The sequence below is a fragment of the Panulirus ornatus genome, chromosome 14 (genome assembly GCF_036320965.1).
Source record: "Panulirus ornatus isolate Po-2019 chromosome 14, ASM3632096v1, whole genome shotgun sequence".
In the NCBI taxonomy this organism is placed as follows: Eukaryota; Metazoa; Arthropoda; class Malacostraca; order Decapoda; family Palinuridae; genus Panulirus; species Panulirus ornatus.
The window spans coordinates 60,200,869-60,219,053 of record NC_092237.1 but is presented as its reverse complement, the minus strand read 5'-3'; the positions used below and the strand labels follow the sequence as shown (position 1 = coordinate 60,219,053).

The 18,185-nt window shown below is 45.9% G+C and overlaps 1 protein-coding gene across 22 annotated transcripts in view; it reads left to right on the top strand.

Moving 5' to 3' along the window:
• Nucleotides 1-18,185, top strand: part of brp (ELKS/RAB6-interacting/CAST family member bruchpilot) — a 338,677-nt gene that overhangs the window by 222,016 nt on the left and 98,476 nt on the right. For 13 of the 22 annotated variants that reach the window (XR_011713723.1, XM_071670058.1, XM_071670056.1 and 10 more), the window contains exons 2-4: nt 3,657-3,728; nt 5,671-5,823; nt 7,519-7,635. Coding sequence is in view for 21 of the 22 variants with exons in the window: in XM_071670058.1 (XP_071526159.1) it covers nt 3,657-3,728; nt 5,671-5,823; nt 7,519-7,635 (342 nt within the window). In the remaining variant the exon portion in view is untranslated. The remainder of the gene's footprint in view (nt 1-3,656; nt 3,729-5,670; nt 5,824-7,518; nt 7,636-18,185) is intronic. The other 9 variants (XM_071670066.1, XM_071670069.1, XM_071670077.1 and 6 more) reach the window with 3 other exon arrangements.

Below are 18,185 nucleotides of genomic sequence, written 5' to 3'. Positions count from 1 at the left end.
ACACACACACACACACACACACACACACACACACACACATTCACACACACTCACACACACAGATTGATACATATATATTTGTAAAGTTATTTATTTATTCATTTATGTGTGTGTGTATATGTGTGTGTATTCGTGTGTGTGTGTGTGTTATATGACATTGATACAACTATAGAGCTGATGTATGCCGTATGATAATGAAATCGTGAAAATTATAATTAATGTATAAAATGCAATAATTCTCATTTCACGGTCCAGATGTATTGATGAATTACCATTTCCTGCATCGTTTGCATGGAAGGGAAGTTGGTGGGGCGGAAGCAGGCTGGCGCTAAATGCCAACTGTCACAAAGCTGGTGTTTTTAATGAAATATTATTTGAGAGTGAAATGGAAATGAATGTTTTGCGCCAGACTTGCACTCTGTGTATTTGATAAAGTCCAGAGGACTGGCCCTGGCCCCGTGCAGGTGTCGGGGGGGGGGGGGGGGGGATATGACTCTCCTTGTTGATGCTTTTGTGGGATGATACATAAAAAGAGGCTTTGTGACAGATCTGAACATGAACAGAGAGTCTCTCTCTCTCTCTCTCTCTCTCTCTCTCTCTCTCTCTCTCTCTCTCTCTCTCTCTCTCTCTCTCTCTCTCTCGTCGGAACAAACGAACCCACACACTGCCCTCCAGGTTCCATCACTCAACAAGGAGGTGTTCCACTTAGTGCCAAGGTAGATCTTCGGTACTTGTGGAGACAGAAATGCCATGAAGAACAAGTTTCACAAGGTAGAAGAGATGCGGTTGCCATGGGAATAAGGCCGCATTCCGCCTCCAGCCGCACATCTTTAACTCAGTCTACGGCCCTTGGTATTCACATGTTAATGCCTCCTGTGCCTCAATAGCCGCTTTCGCGTGAATGCCAAGAAAGGAACATTTGAACGAGGAATACAACCAGCCTTCAGAGCCTGGTACCGGGAGCTGATTGGTTAAACATCTACGTGGCTCGAATTGTCCCATACAACTGTTATGACTGTCACGTATAACTGTTGTTATAATTGTGACGTACAACTGTTGTTATAACTGTCACATACAACTGTTGTTATAAATGTCACATGCAACTGTTGTTACGATTATCATTTACACATGTTGTTATAATGGTGACGTACAGCTGTTGTTATGATTGTCACATACAACTGTTTGCCACGTACAACTGCTGTGATGAAGAAAATCTTGCCTGGGTGTTTGTGAAGCCTTCGCAGCGATTAATCCACTTAAAAAGTTAAGACTGCCATGGTCGCAGGCTGATCAAGAGCGCAGCGATGCTACAATGAGAAAGTAAATCTAATTCCGAGAAAATGCATTATGTACGACTGGACTCTCAATCCAATTCTGTTTCCATGGCAACAGCACCCCATCTTATTCCTGTGTCGCCCACCCTTTTTTCCCCTTCCATTTCATCCTTACTCGTACCTGCATTCTGAAAGCCTTTGTTCTTCATTCTTCTCTCTCTCTCTCTCTCTCTCTCTCTCTCTCTCTCTCTCTCTCTCTCTCTCTCTCTCTCTCTCTCTCTCTCTCTCTCTCTCTCTCTCTCTCTCTCTCTCTCTCTCTCTCGTATGGTCGAATGGAGTACGTGTCGTCTTCAGTCTCCATGTTCCTCTCACCCACTGTAACTGTGACTGACTGATACATGGAGTGAGGCTTGCGTGCCCCGGTGGTGGTTTCCTTGTACAGCACACAATTTCGCTCTGTTCTGTTTTGCTGGGTTTACCCGCCCAGCGCGTCTTCGCATCGTATGTCCCTAATCTAATCCGTGCAGCTTATCTTGCTAATTACGTATTGATTAGAGAGAGAACGGTGAGGATATGTCAGTATGCTATATATTTTTTTTTTTTTTCGATATACCGGACATAAGTGTATAGAAATTTGACAGGAGTGGACATAGTGGACGGAGGAGGTTTGCCTAACTGGTAATGGCCCCGAGTGCTGAGTTATCAAGTCGCATCCAGCAAACCCCTTCGTCAGAGTTCCCATTTGGGACATTTTGCCCTACCTCCCCGCATCCACCCACCACTTCCACCAGACTGAAAGAACGTTGAATCTGATTTCAACTTTGATGCTTAAAAGCGATCGAGTACAGCACTTCAATATGCATACTGCAGTTGATTTATGCATGGACAGTGGCGAGAGCCTTTCCAGCCTTGTCTCACGATATGAATAACGAAAAAGAACTTCGTATTGTTGTTTTGATATCTCCTGGATGTGTAAGCACTTTGTGGAAAAGCTCGAACACTGGTTAAACACATCTCTCGATCTGGAATTTTACTCAGAGATGACTTCGGAAGTCTTCGACCACCCCCACCTCAACAGCTGGTGGAAGACGTCTCCGTACCCATCATACAGCCTCGAAGTCTTCATTCAAAGGCTTTCATTCAGTATTACGCCCACGGACGTGTGTGGACGATGCGCACATGGAGTCTGCCCTCGCCCACCTCACCACGATGATGATAGGTGTGGGGAAAGAACACCCCCATCGTATGTGAAGGCCATGACCCCCGATATCTCCCCCCTCCCTCTTAGAAGTTTTCCATCCCCCCCCCCCCCCCAACCTTCCCCTTAGACTCTAATCCTAGATGGTGTGTAGTACTAGTACCTGATGCTAGAACTGTATGAAGTGTATCGTATGAATGCCTTAGACGTGTGTCCACTCCCCTTCTCGCCCCTTTTCCCGACCCTACAATAGATGGTGTCTGGTACCAGTAGCAAATGCTAGAACATTATTGGAGTATTTTGTATGATTGCCAGGAACATTAACCTCATTAGCTGAGTTAATTGTATTAGTTACGTTCATTTCCATGTATTATCCTCTGAAACTGTGTATGTTTAGTGCCCATTAGAGTATTTCACTTTATAGTGCAGTTACCTGTTGCTCATGCCACACCTGTCATGATTTGTCACACCTGTCATGATCTGCCACACACCTGTCATGATCTCCCACGCCTGTTATGATCTGCCACACCTGTCCTTATTTTTCCACACCTGTCATGATCTCCCACACCTGTCATGATCTGCCTCACCTGTCATGGCTCAACACGGAGGGGGCAGTTCACCACACAATATGGCTGTCACGGGTAACGCCACACACACCGCACCACACTGGGAGCTCCACGCGGGATAACACTGGATGCACACAAGGACAAAGCTATCTCGTCACTCCAACTAGAATGCTGGTCAGGTGGGACCGACAGCTCACACACACACACACACACACACACACACAAGATATCACTCAAAGGACATGCACGGTTTCGCTTCACGATATAGACTGTTTGCCTTGCAGCACACACTCTGGAAGCTTGAGAACTCAACATCTGCCCCATTTTTAGGTATACTTCCAGGGTTTACGACGGTGAGAGACACACGCGCCAACACTTTAGGTAGATATACTCTCCCAGAGCCCTACCCAGTAACAACACGGAAGGAGACCTTCTCATCCACCCACCCTCCCCTCCAACTCTCACTTTCGTTATTCGAACGAGTACACTGCCTCTCCTGGCCCGTGGCGGGGCTAACCCCCCCTGTGCAGACGAAACACCCTGTGAGCCAACACTGCACCACCTCTCGCTGGCTCGCCTGCAGCGTGCTACTAACGTCGTCTTCTCCGTCTTCCACAGAAACAAGCGATGCTGGTGTGGCAGCTGGAGGAGGAGCTGAGACACCACAGGACCCAAGGGCCCAGCCTTCAGGTGCGGTGACCGCCCGGAGTACCACCTGTCCGACTCAGCACACTGTGTCCACTCTCTCTCTCTCTCTCTCTCTCTCTCTCTCTCTCTCTCTCTCTCTCTCTCTCTCTCTCTCTCTACTTTTTTCTTTGTCTTACGACCCCTATTTCTGTATAGTCCTCTCCAGTCCCACTTGTCAGTGCCCTTCATCCCCCTGTTAGATTTTCTCAATTCCTAAATCTAATCTTTCTTCTTTTTTTCATTTTCCCTCCTCTGCCGCTCCTCCTCCTCCTCCACCTCCTTCTTTTGACTTGATATCTTACCATTTTTTTCTAGGCTTCTCAATTTCGTTTTTCATTTACTTGTATTTCAGCGACTTCCCGGTTCGTTTATTACTTCCCCGTGTTAATTCCCGGTTAAGGTAGAGTTTTACTTTATTTTCAGAATGTTTAGTCCATTCTGACTCGTCCCTAACTTTTCTCTTCTCTTCGTTTGACTTCTTGTTCGTTCTTTTTGTTTTACTCACAACAAAAAAGAAATGCTTTTCTTTAATTTCATTGCTCTTCTCGTCCGTTTTCATTTTATTTTATCTTACTTTATCTTCAATCAACTGGTCTGGTCTAGTTGTGGTGACCTTACCAAGTTACATGTCTTTTTTTGACCTTTCCATTTTTATCACCAGTTCCTGAATTTCCTTTATACTCGTATTCTCTCTCAAGCTCTGCTTCTTTTTTTTATGCACTGTGTAGAATCTTTAGCCACCTGTTCAGTCTTTGATTTCTTTTGATCTGTGTTTCATCGTTTCTATCTTAACGTCCATGGATTCTCTCTCTCTCTCTCTCGCTCCCTCTCTCTCTCTCTCTCTCTCTCTCTCTCTCTCTCTCTCTCTCTCTCTCTCTCTTGTTCGTAACCATCTTCTATTTAGTATATTTGTCAGTTGACCGTTTTTGTTTCGTGTCGTCTTTGTGGTGCATTTCACTTTTGATCGTCCCTTGTTTCCTTTTCGTTGTGTAGTTATATATATGGTCGTGCAACTCTTTTTTTTTTCTTAGTGTGTGTGAAATTAATATTTCGTAAATGCTTTTCTCTGTGATTTACTGACGCCTCTCTCTCTCTCTCTCTCTCTCTCTCTCTCTCTCTCTCTCTCTCTCTCTCATCATCCACTTCGCATCCAGGAAAAGTTCTCTCCCTGTCTCCTTCCCTGTCACTCACCAGCCCCCGTCTGTCCGTGTAACCTAGGCATCAGTCACTCTCCTGTCGCTTTACCTCAATAAGGAACAAGCTGCCGTCTGTCGTAGATGGGTTTAACCACCAGTTGTTTCAGATTAGCTGCACCAAAGTGTTTCCAATCTCGTCGTCCTGAGACGCAGATCCCTTCTTTGTGGGGGTCTTGGCCCCTTGGCACCACCCGTGTCCGGGGACTTCGACTGTACGCTCCGGCATTCCCTGGAAAAAAATCGTCACGTAAAATAAAAAAAACTAAAAACTCCAGTTATGGGGATTTCTTTTTTCACTCGCTAATCAGTTAGTAGTGTGTCGGGTGTTTAGTGATTGTCTTAGACTGACAGTAGTAATGTTGATAGTAATGCTATAGATGTGAATTGTCAAGTAATGTCTCGGAGCAGTACTGTCACAGCACTGATGCGATAGACGGTCGATTATATCTATCTGTTCTTACCCAGCAGCTGTCGACTCACACTCTCCCTCCCCTCTCCACGAACCCCACCCCACGACACAGCATGCCCAACACGTGCAGCCGCAACACAGCAACACCACCGCCACCACCACAACACAGTATAGTGTGCTTTACTCTAGCTACTGACCCGGTTAGTGGCTGGCGGGGAGGCGGGTGAAGTGAGACGGGTTGCTGGGGAGCCCCCGAAGGCCAGCTCGGGGGGATATGCGTCCAGCGCCGAGCCCCAGAGGGGAACGTGTTAACACTAAGGCCTTGCGTCTCTCCTTGCAGAAACAAGCCATGTTGGTCCGGCAGCTGGAGGAGGAACTGAGGCACCAGAAGACTCGGGGCCTGAGCGTCGAGGTGCAGAGTCAGCTGGAGAACCTCTCCACCGAGAACGACCACCTCAACCGCGAAGTAGCCATCCTCAGAGAGACCATCAAGGTGAGCAGCACACGAGGAACTCCTCCGTATACCGCACTGTGTGGAGTGGCTCATGCACCAGCCTTCAACTCTCACTGCATTTCAGTTTCTCATCTTGGTTCTTAGGGCTCGCACCAAACACTTGTCCCTTGGTATCACAGCAGGGCTCCTTAGCTAGGGGTCACATGGGTCTGACATAGCATAATGGGAGTATGGGTTTGGCAGGTCCGCGTGGTGGGACATCTGGGGCTTAGTTAGGGATGACACCACATGCTACCTATTAACCACACGACAACCTTCCCTTTTGGCATGGTTCGCCCCACCGTGTCGAACATCAGTGAGAGCAAACATCTGTAGGTCATCAGGAACCATTGGCTCGAAGATTATCAGGACTAGTCTGAGACCTGTTGGTGCGTAACAATGGGGAAGTTGTGACGAGCAGTAAGGGGTGCATATCTAAGGGAGGTAGATAGTGAGAGGTTGCACACTGCATGTGGCTACGGTTTGGTCTGTTGGATTCCAGAGTTCTCTAATCACTCGTTTGATAGTGGAATGATAAGCTTGTACCTGTGAGGGTTGGCTGGGTGTGGAGGTGGGCTAGAAGATTGTCAAGGTGTTAACGCGCGCGCGCGCGCGCGCGTGTGTGTGTGTGTGTGTGTGTGTGTGTGTGTGTGATACACCTGGCCTGTGTGGGCCACTATCGAGAGAGTGCTTTTCCATCGCCGATACATAAACGGTTGTAATCATAAATAACTTTATAACAGATTGCCTAACTAACTTTGTGATGTATTTAGTCAAGTTCTGGATGACATCTGTTTAGATCTGGTTAACTGCCAGATGCTCATTTCATAAGATGTAGTTATGTGGCCAGAGAAACAGATCGATCCCCCCCCAGTTTCCCTGTATTGTTCTGGAGGCGAGTCTTGTGGTTTCAGGAGCGGGAGGTAAGTGATCAACACGTTGTAACTAAACCCTCACGAACACTATAATGTCATGTTTACGCATGAAGAATTTCATTATTCATATCCCCAATATACATTTCAGTGATGTGTCATATGCTGTAATTATTCACTAAATAACTGACTAGTTTTATGAATAATCTTTTTCTCTTGTTAAACGTTAAGAGGATTTAGTGTTAAATGACTTCTGTCTCGGTCGGGGAATATGCTGAATATGGACGGCACTGTCTCTCGCCAGTGTTCCAGTGCTGAAGATTCACAGGGGAATGTGTGAGAGTGTGGAGTAATGTGTTAACATATAACTCGTCTATCGGCATCCTCAAGTTACACAAAGGGGGCCTTTTTCTTTTTTTGTAACGTACCTCGAAAGTCTTTCATGTCTGAGAGGTAACTTTTTAAAACTGTGGCTCAGCATATTCCCACGAGACAAAAGTACGTCTAACACATGGGAGTTCAAAGTTGACCTTACATCGGGCGGGTTATAGTAGACTTTCCCCTTTAACCTTTATTGAGACAGAAGGTGCTATCCTTGAGCACGGGGGGGAGTACGACCCTCAAGCACGACGGTACGACCCTTGGGTGCGATTGCCTGGCCTCTCGCACAGGTCACCTCAAAGGCCAGGCCATCATACTCAAAGGTCGTACCGTTTAAGTTCTAAGGGTCGTACCGTCGACCTCAAGGATTGTCCCGTCGTGCGCTCAAAAGGTTAAAGAACTAGAGAACTGCTCTGAAAGTCTGCCACCGGCTTTTTGTTAGCAAACGGAGCGTCGGTGCGCGAAAGAGGTCCAGGGTCAGCAGGGGACCCGCGACTCCCTGCTCACAGAAAACGAGCGCTTGACCCGCGAAGTCTGCATACTGAGGGAGGCCACCAAGGTACGCCGGATGACGGTGCTGCAAGGTCCTGGACGATGCTGCCAGGTCCTAGATGGTTCTTGTGAGGTCCTGAATGGTGCCCTCAGGTTCCAGGTGGTGCCATTCAGGTCCTAGATAGTGCCTCCAGGTCCGACACGGTGTCGCCAGGACCCCAAATGGTGTCGTCAGGCCCTCGATGGTGCCATCAAAGGTCTTGCACGGTTCCTCCAGGTCCAAGGTGATGCCATCGGGTCTTGAGATGGTACCATCAGGTCCTAGACGAAGCCTTAGCTCTTAGCTGTCCCTACCGTAGCGTGGCCCTAAGGCCATCTCATTTGCCAAGCCCTTGGATACTGTAGGTGTTCCCCAATGTAAATATTTGGCCAGTAGGTTCTGTAGAGGAGGTATTTGTAGAGAGACGATGGGGGTGTGTTTTGCGTTGCGGAGCGTGTGCCTGTGGTGGATAATATTGTTTGTCATGAAGGCGAGTCATGGGGTGGAGCATTTCCCTCATGAAGCCGCTGAGTGTGTTCTGTATGTAGTGGATGAGGTGACCCAGAGGATAGAGAACATACTGTAAGGGAATTTAGTTTTTTTTCCCCCCTTTTTTTCTTGAGGACTGAGAACAAATTTGTGGGAACTTGGTTAGTTTTGGGAGGATAGAGAACAAAATGTTTAAGGGAACTAACCTAGTGTTTTGTAGGCTAGAAATGATTTTTATAAGGATAGATAACAAATCGTAGTGTTCTTTGCAATTTTTCGAAAGATATAAAACAAATGCAAGGAAACTTATCTGTTCTAAAAGGGAAAAAAATGTATGTTTTTAACATTATATATATATATATATATATATATATATATATATATATATATATATATATATATATATATATATATATTCAAGTTAAGATTCTGTCACAGTGTAATCCTAAATACATAATATATCCTCAGGGAAGGACATACAGTTCCCCACTTAATGGCAATAACCTGTGCACTGAAATATATGTAATTGATTCTCGTTCATTATAGAACCATCCTTTAACTTGGCCATTCCTGGCTATGCATTGATTTCCTATATTTCGTTTCGGAGGCATGGAAGTGTTAATCAGAGATCCTTCAATACATCGTTCTGAAAAGAGAACCATAAATGGGATTAATGGGTTGAGAGAGAGAGAGAGAGAGAGAGAGAGAGAGAGAGAGAGAGAGAGAGAGAGAGAGAGAGAGAGAGAGAGAGAGAGAGACTGGAAAGTTGCCAGGATAAGGGTTGGATAGATTGAAATGTGCTTGTCGGATGGGTTTTAAGTAAAGGGTTAATGGATGGAGACTGACAGTCGTGAGAGAGAGACTTGAGAGTTGATGAGGTGGGTGGATTGAAAAGGATATAGCAAAGGGTTTGGTAGGAGGGAAGTGAAGGGGATAGTCCAGAAGGAATTCATCTGAGGAACGTTTTAGAATTAACTGAACAGTTCACCCAGGAAGGGAACGGAAAGGAACGTGCTGGAGTGGTAAACAGGGCCCGTTTGAGAGGCGACTTGGATCTCCACGGGAGGGGCTCTGTGAAAGAACCCCATCCGTCCCCCTCCCTCCAACAGATCCTTTGTTTTGATCCTGTTAACTCGAGAGGCGGAAGTCATCGTGCTCCACCTGCGTCTTGAAGGGATTCCTTCGTATCAGACCATCGGAATCTTTCCTTGTGGTCATCGCACTTGGAAAGGAAAAAGTTGCGTTGATCAGATTTACTTCCACATGATTCCTCTACAAGCAGACCATCCGCTCCCGCCTAAACTACGCCTCACCTCCACTCCGTCAGAGGCAATGGTAACGGAACTGCAAGCCATGTACGACAAAGCCCTCAGACCAGTGAGAGTTTATGGTAGTAAATAAGGGATCAGGCCTTTAATACTAGGATCTTGTGATATTCCAGGATCAGGCCCTTAACCCCGAGGGCTGGAGATATTTAGGGCTCAGACCTCCAACATTCAGGGCTGGCGATATTTAGGTGCGAGTCCCTTAACGTCAAGTTTGATATTTAGGAACCATGCCTTCTGAACGTCGAGGACTCGCGATGACTAAATATGAAGTCCCTTAACACTGAGTCATCCCAAACATGAGTCATCCCACCATTTATAGAACACACTCTAGAATTCTTAGAGAACACATTCTTTAATGATTTTTTTTTCTTACATTTTTTTTTTTTCTGCTACCATGAACATGGCACAGCCTAGTGTGTCCTACCGCCCGGGTTGCCGGTCTAATCTTACAGGAGAAGAGGATCATCTGGATTATGATCCCTCGTCTGGCTGCCACACAAGTGACTAACAAATTTTGTCTTTTTTTTTGAGTGGGGGGGGGGGGTCTGGAACCCTCTTAGAACGGTAGTTTTTTATTTTTATTTTGTTTTTGAACTCTCACTAACCCTGACAGCTTAGTTTGATCAGTAAAGCGACCGCTGCTGAAGCTCGTTGGACGCCGGTGGGTCTCGTGGTGGAGGCCGGGTCCCTCCCCTGGATCCAACTCCAGATGAAATTCAGGTAAAAATGGAGGATCAGCCAAAGAGGGTTGGGGCCCCCGGAGGTCCACAGTGTGAGTTACTGTGGTGCCCCGTGAGTGGCTTATGGGAGCAGGACTGGTGGAGGGGTCCTCGGTCGTCCAGAGTTGGAAGGAGGAGAAAAAGGATTGGAATATTGAGGCAGAGGGAGGGGTGGGATAGGTTAGGGTGAACGAGGGAAAAGGAACAGAGACTATAAATGGACAGAAACGGGAAAGAGCGAGACGGAAAAAGGAAAGATACAGACAGTTGGATTCAGAGACAGAGAGGGAGTGAGTGAGTCACTGAGTGGACGAGAAAGAAGACGACGGAAGGACAGGCAAGCTGATAGACGCGGTGACAGTACAAGAGAAGGAGACAGACATAGAGTGAGGGACAACTGTTAACACACCCTATGAGAAAAGAAGGAACAACAGTCCTCGGCGATGTGTTGTCTGAATTTACTGCCCAAACTTGAGGTCCAGAACAATTAGAGAGTCCGTCGGAGGAAGAACTTCTTGGGCGTCACCTACTTCTGCTGCGTCAGGGTGGTGGAAGTCCTCACGGCTGCACCAGCACTGTGCACGTCTGCACGGCTGCACCAGCACTGTGCACGTCTGCACGGCTGCACCAGCACTGTGCACGTCTGCACGGCTGCACCAGCACTGTGCACGTCTGCACGGCTGCACCAGCACTGTGCACGTCTTCACGGCTGCACCAGCACTGTGCACTTCCTCACGGCTTCTCCAGCACTGTGCACGTCCTCATGGCTGCACGTCATAGCTGCTTCACCAGTAAGGTGAACTTCCTGACTGCTGGACCAGGAAAGTGCACGTCCTGAATAACAACCCTAGGACAGTGTGTGGATTTTCGGAGTGCCATACACCATTACCATGAATCTGTGTGTTCCTGTGATCACACCTAGGGCCCTCGCGAGCACGGAGTGTGCTTGAAACTTTCACCAAAGTGTGGAAAAGATTTCTGTGTGGTACCACGAACTTTAGGGGTCAATAGTCTAGACTCGAACTCGTGGCTCTGGACTTTAAGTACTTTCGAACTCGTGACGCCGGACTCGGAACAGCATCCGAGAAAGGGCCCGATAGTGTAGTTTCAGCTACCCTGCATGATTGCCATCATGCAAATTAAATCCGTGGAGAGAAATTGGTTCCACTTCTGTTCTGTGATCTGAATAACTGTCTCTTTAATATATATATATATATATATATATATATATATATATATATATATATATATATATTAAGGGTGTTATTGGACTCCGCTAGCGAGAGGTAAGGGGTTACAGTGTCCGCAAGCGAGAAGTCACATTCAACAAGGTTGAATCATCGTCAGTGAAGGTACAGAAGTACAATCTCGATCATGAATTTGTCTCTTCTAAAGAATCCATCCTGTCCCTGCTCCAGCGTGGAGTGCAGCTTCGAAGATGCAGGATCCTTATATTTAAGAGTCATGGGGTTGGATTAAAAGATATGATACTTATAATGATATCCTGTTGTGTGTATGTCTTTCATGTGTCAAACGTGAGTGAGGAAGGGAGCCTCTAGGGAAATACACAGAAGAAGTAGTCAGAAAAGAAGACTCGTTTGTCTTCGTGGACGTCCTTAGTTACTCTTCCCTAAAGGCCTCGCCCTCAACACCCCTCATCACCCCCATCCTCTTCACGTCTATACCTTTCCACGACCCTCCCACACCCGGAGGTCGTCCTTACATACTATGTGCAGTAAATGTTTACAAAGCCCATCTGTCATCATTTTCTTCTCGTTCTTCTTGAAGTCTCCTATTCCATCTCTGTCATCCATCCTCCCTGGAACTTCTTTTCCATCTTTTGACGTCCATAATGGTATCCTGTCACTGCTTCAAAGACGGAGTCTGTTTCTCCCTTCTGCCGAAGTCTGTCTTCCGTCCCTTCCTGTCAGATCAGTGTCCCACCGTCTCCTAAGCTTCTCCTTAGCCTTTCTTAGCAAGAGTCTCTCATGTGCCCCCTTCTCCCTCATATTTTTTTTTCATCCTGTCCCTCCTGCTTTCCTTCCTCCACGATCATTAAAATTCTCTCTCCGACTCCTTCTCTTGTTCACACTCATCCTATATGTGGTCCCATCATGAACGAATGTGCCTTACTTGTCATGGTCACTTGCAAACTACCCTACGGCATCTCTCCACAACACTCTCATCAGAATCGATTCTTCACATCCTATATGGATTGCATTTCTAGTATTTTTCATCATGTCTTTCCCACCTCCTCCTCCTCCCGACGTCTGCCGCCAGAGGGAAGCATCAGTGAGCGTTATGTATCCCAACAGCATACATACGACCCATGTCATCTATTAGACTTGTAAAGCTTGAGTGTGTGAGTCGTTGGTGCGTGTAGGTATTGGTCGGTGTTTTATGTACATGATAATCGACTCTGTGATCAGATGTGGCTGAACTTTGTGTAGAGGATGTGATTGCTCCTCGTCCCATACCTCAACTGGTTATTAACATCGCAGGGGTCAACGGTTCATGTGAACGACTGAGTCTTTCTGTTCTAATACATACCGCGGTGCCTCACCTGGCGCTACACAAGGATAGCTATAGACTCTCTTTATCGTTTGAGTTTCTTCTGTATATGTCCTGTTACCATCCAGTGTTCTGCATTCCATGTACAGTCATGCTTACCTGCCAGAGATGTTATCTGTTACCCTTGGCCAGATCCCTGAGGCAACACAACACAACTGTGAATCTGGTACTTTCAGACGAGGTCCCTAATTCGACCTTCAGCCTCTGAACTCTTGCTTTACTAAGACAACTGCCTCTTCCTCTGTGTCTGTCTGTTAACAAATGAAATATTGCAATCCAGAATGTGTCATGGACGGTTGTGTATTTCCTGTTGGCTTATGATTAAAAGAGTATCATCAGTAATGATAATAACTTTGACCAGTTTTCTTTTCCACATAGTGAAAAGAATTAGGCTTGAAATGGAGCCTTATGGAATATTTATCACTCATTTAAGCCCTGGGCTAGTTGACTTTCAATTAAAAGCAACAGTTTACAGTTGCATAATTAATCAGTAAATCATCTTGCAACTGTGGCCTAAATTCTAGTAATATTGATAATGCTTTTGTACATTTAACTTGGTCAAATCTCTTGCTGATATTCAGGAATATTGCGGCAGTGCACAACTGGTCCTGGAGAGCTATGTGAATATTCTCTGTTGCTTTGAGTATGTTAAGCTTCATTGTTGGAATGTCATTTTTAAGCCTTATTGGCTACAAATCATTAGGTTATGAGTCAGCAAGAACTTGATTAATTGTCTGTGCATGACATGATATTGACATCATCAGCAGCTTAACTTTTTACCCTCTTTGCAAATTGGCATCAATCTGGCATTTTTCAAGTGTTTTTTTAATAGAGAGGAAAGCATTCATGTTTTGATGAAGTTAATCCTTTGAGCACGACGGGAGAGCCCTTGACCACGACGGTACGACCCTTGGGCACAACGGAACGACCCTTGGGTATGGTAGCTGGCCACATGCCAGGCCATCGTACCCAAGGGTCGTATCCTTCGTGCGCAAGGATCGTATCATCTTGCTCAAGAGCGTGATAATCATCAACTTTGCATGAAGTGCACTAAAAAAAATGGATTTCATTGAATCAGCTGTCAGTAAAGCTGCAATGATTTCATTCCTTCTTCGAAGTCAGGTCTTTCAAGCATACTAATTATATGTTTCACTTCTGCTTGTGTTGCAGGAGTTATGGACAATGAGAAATCGCTTGTCTCTGGTAAGACTTCTGAGTAGGTGTGGCGGCAGGCTGTGTATTACATGTGTGTGTGTGTATTCGTTAGATGTATGGGTGTGTGCTCTTGGTGTATATTATATGTGTGAGGTACACGGGAAACCATAACCAGCACAACTTCTGGTATACAACTCCTCTTGCATGAAGGTATACCTGCGAGTGAAAAAGTCACCTTTGGCGAGGCTCTGTCAAGAAGAAGTACAGCCTTGTCAAAAGAACTTCTCATTCCAAAAGGACTCCACCATTTCCCTGCTACTGGAATTTGAGTAGCCTTAGTTTCAGGGACTCCTAGATAAGGGATCCGGGAGTAAGTGCAGGATCCTTTCAAGAAAGGGGTCCCTAGGCAGTTACAAATAATCATAATGTGTGAGGGAATTGATATTATTCAATTATTATAATTATGTTCATCTGCTTAAAGCATGCTAGAATATATATATATATATATATATATATATATATATATATATATATATATATATATATATATATATATATATTTATATAGATAGATAGATAGATAGATAGATAGATAATAGTGAAAGACAACAGAGGTATTTGCAGGGATGGAGTGTGTGTAATTGGGAGGAGACAAGAGAAAGCACAAGGAAGTCAAAAGGAATGTTTAAGAATTGTAAAAGAGGGCAAAGGAAGTATGAAGTGAGAGGGTAGGGATAGACTTCAGAGAGAATAAAAGAATTATTTGGAGAGGGGAATAGTGTTAAGAGAACAAGAACAAATGGATGTGACAGCTCGGGGAGCAAATGAAGAATTGTAGAGTGACTAAGATTGTGGCGGCGTGCACAGAACTTCTGACTGTGGAGGGTGATTGTTGCTTCAGGAATGATAAAGGATGTATGGACCAGGCTTTTGTCTTGAAGAATGAAAGTGGCAGCGGATGGAACCAGAGGAGACGAAGGGTGTCATAGAGTGGGAGAGGGAATCAAGTTTCTTGGTATATTAAGAAGCTTATGCATGGAGAGGTTGACGTCTGTAAGGACAAAGATTGTTATGTTTCAAGATACAGAAAGGAAGAGTAGGGACACGTTGAAAATGAAATGGCTTAAAACAGTATATGGTGTAAGAGGAGTTGATCATAAAGGGAAGACAGTCTAAGAAAGAGTTGTGACAGTAAGCGCGGTGTGAGTAATGCTGAAAGGGTTTATACATATGGAGAGGATGAGTGAAGAACGACTAAAAGAGTCTGTGTCCATAAATGGAGGGGGAAAACGGGAGAGGGATACCAAGAAGGATATGGAAGGATGGAATGAAGGAGGCTTTAATGTCTCAGGGTCTGAGCATTCAGGAGATTGAGAGAATTGTATGGGATTGAATGAATTGTATCGATGTGGTATATGGGGTGTGACTATCGGTGCGCTAATCCAAAGCATATGAAGTGGTCATTGTAGATCATGGAATGGACTGCTGGGCTTGGCTGTGGACTGTAGGCTTTTGTTTTAGTACAGTATACCTGACAGCGAGAAAATGGACGTGTGCAAAGGTTGTTGTCCGTTTCTTCCTGACGCTACCTCACTAAAGTAGGAAACACAATTAGTTAAAAATGTATGAAGCGATTGATCATCCATAACCGGAACCTCTTTTATGAGGCTCGTGCAACTTCGGGGTTATGCTTCATCAGGAGCAAGGTAATGATGGATTCCTTTGGAGCGGGAAGTTCTTTGACGTGACCTCATTCCTTTTCGGCCGCTGGCAGAGATGCAGCCTCACTGAATGTGTCTTATCACTCCCCATGTAATCACATACAGTCAGATCCGGGTATATACATTTAGGTACATACAGTGCATATATATATATATATATATATATATATATATATATATATATATATATATATATATATATATATATATATATATAAGAGTTTTCTGAGCGCAATGCTTGCCTTTTAAAAACGAACACCGTATATCGTATTTAATGGGAAGGATATGAGAAGGTAAGAGAGTTCCAGAGCGAGACTGCATCACTTCGAAGTCCCGCATCATACTCGTAAATTTTCATGACTGTTAACCTCAGACGACCTTTCTGCTCCTCCTCGTCCACACATCATGCGTTGATTAGGATCCAATATGTGGCTGCGTATCATCAGTGGGGAGGCTAGTGTGGTAGTCTCCTCAATCGTTGATGACGGGAATCAACAACACCGATTTCCTAGCAAGTTTTCCCACTGGTTCACGGAAGGTGTCGTTCAGCCAAGAGGGGCATCAGTCCGCTCGCTGCCTAGTGAGATTGGAGGGATACAACGGCAGCTCCAGTACAAGAGGCTGTGAGATGTCGGAGTCAGACGGAGGTATAGCAGGTCCCTTCGTGTGGACACGTCACCCAACCTCACCTACTCCGTAGGTCACACGTCACGAGTGTGACACGACCCTCTGGATAGGGTCATAAGAGACGACCTGACCTTTGTTCGAGTTCTTACGTCGGAGGTGTGGCAAGGCCCTTGAGTGGGGTCACAGGAGACGATCTTGACTCTGATAACCACACCAGGACATCAAGAGGAGGACATGCGCGGCATATACTCACAACCTTCGTCCCAGAGAACATAACACTGATGTCGCTCTCACGAACGCCTGCCCCCACCCCCCCCTCTCTCTCTCTCTCTCTCTCTCTCTCTCTCTCTCTCTCTCTCTCTCTCTCTCTCTCTCTCTCTCTCTCTCTCTCTCTCTCTCTCTCTCTCTCTCTCTCTCTCTCTCTCTCTCTCTCTCTCTCTCTCTCTTCACCCCAACACTGTTGTCTACTTTCATCACCTTTAAAAGCCGGGGAGACTGGTGAGCTGGAAAACGCACAAAGATTGTTCACTGCATGCGTTCATGTGGCGATGCATCAGAACTGGTGGAAGAGATTGGAAGCAGGAAGATTATACTGACTGAAGCGCAGCACGCGACATATACGTGTGAATGTTCAACAGACTGAACATTAAGTTAATCCCATACTGGAGCGGCAGGTCGAGTAAATTATGCAAGATATTCATGAATGACAGAGTTGTCTCATTTCAGTAAGGCACACGGTACAGTCACGACCAGGGTCTTAGAATCATGCTCCTTACTGATGCTGGGAACACCAGGGACGAGACGCTGGATGTATACAAATGAAAACAAGAAAAGTCTCGCTCCAGGATCCAGAGCGTACCTGAGCAGCCCGACGGAGGCTATGGAAGCATGAGTTTTCCAGCAAGAAAGATCGCGAGGGGATCGATCAGGCGTACCAGGAAAGCATTCTGCCCGGGTGATCAGTATAAAAGATTTCATGATTTTCTTTTTTTTCTAACTTTTATGCAACAGCAGCCGCTTCAGATAACCGTGGAAACACGGACAACTGGTGTTTGTCCGTGTTTTCCAATAGTTATCACCCCAGACACGTGTTCCTTTGATCCATGCCGTCTGATGGATGCCATAACTCGTGCACCACAGAGCTCGCCCCTTTGACCAGTCGCGGTGAAAATGACGGCAGAAACCACAGTGGGTCGGCCGCTCCGCCTCCTCCCCCAGTTCAAGGTCTGCTTCATGTCTTAAAATACAATGTGGCCGGTTTACCCGGGCGTGAGAACCGTGATGGCCTCGTAACGAAACGTTTCCCTGTGCGCTTTAAGCAGTTTCATTTCGTCTGATATGAATATGTATCTAACCAAGAGTCAATATGCCGCTCTCGACAGGTGTTGCGTCCCTTGTGTGAGGCACAGTTAATTGCTTCTGCAGAAAGACGGGTCATTAAATCTCTTATCGGACTGGTGACAGCTGAGGATGAATGACCACTTGGAAAGCATTTTGGACATTTCGCAAATTTCTCCCCTCGTCTTTAGGATGAGAGCCAGCGTCATTAGCCTGGATTAAAAGGCTGCTCAGCTGCCTGTGCGGAACAAACCTGCTGGAGGAATCCGGTATTGATGAGCGGAAACCTGGCAGGAGCGGAGGAGAGGGCGTATGTGCAGTGCCTGACACTGTGGAGATGCACCGCTAGAGATAGACAGACCACAGTGGCGAGTGGCACATACCCCGAGCAACTCCTTGATACACCGTTCGGAACGCTGATGAAACTACTGCCACTATTACTGTTACTGTTTCTAGTACTTTTGCTATTACTGTTACTGCTATTGTTGGTACTAGAATCAAAACTCATTATACTTCATGGTTTTAGTAGGTACATTATCTGGCCTCTTGTCTCCTGGTTCATTCTCTCCCGCGCCATCACCTCCACCACCACCACCGTCACCTCCGCCACCACTCTCTCCACCATCACC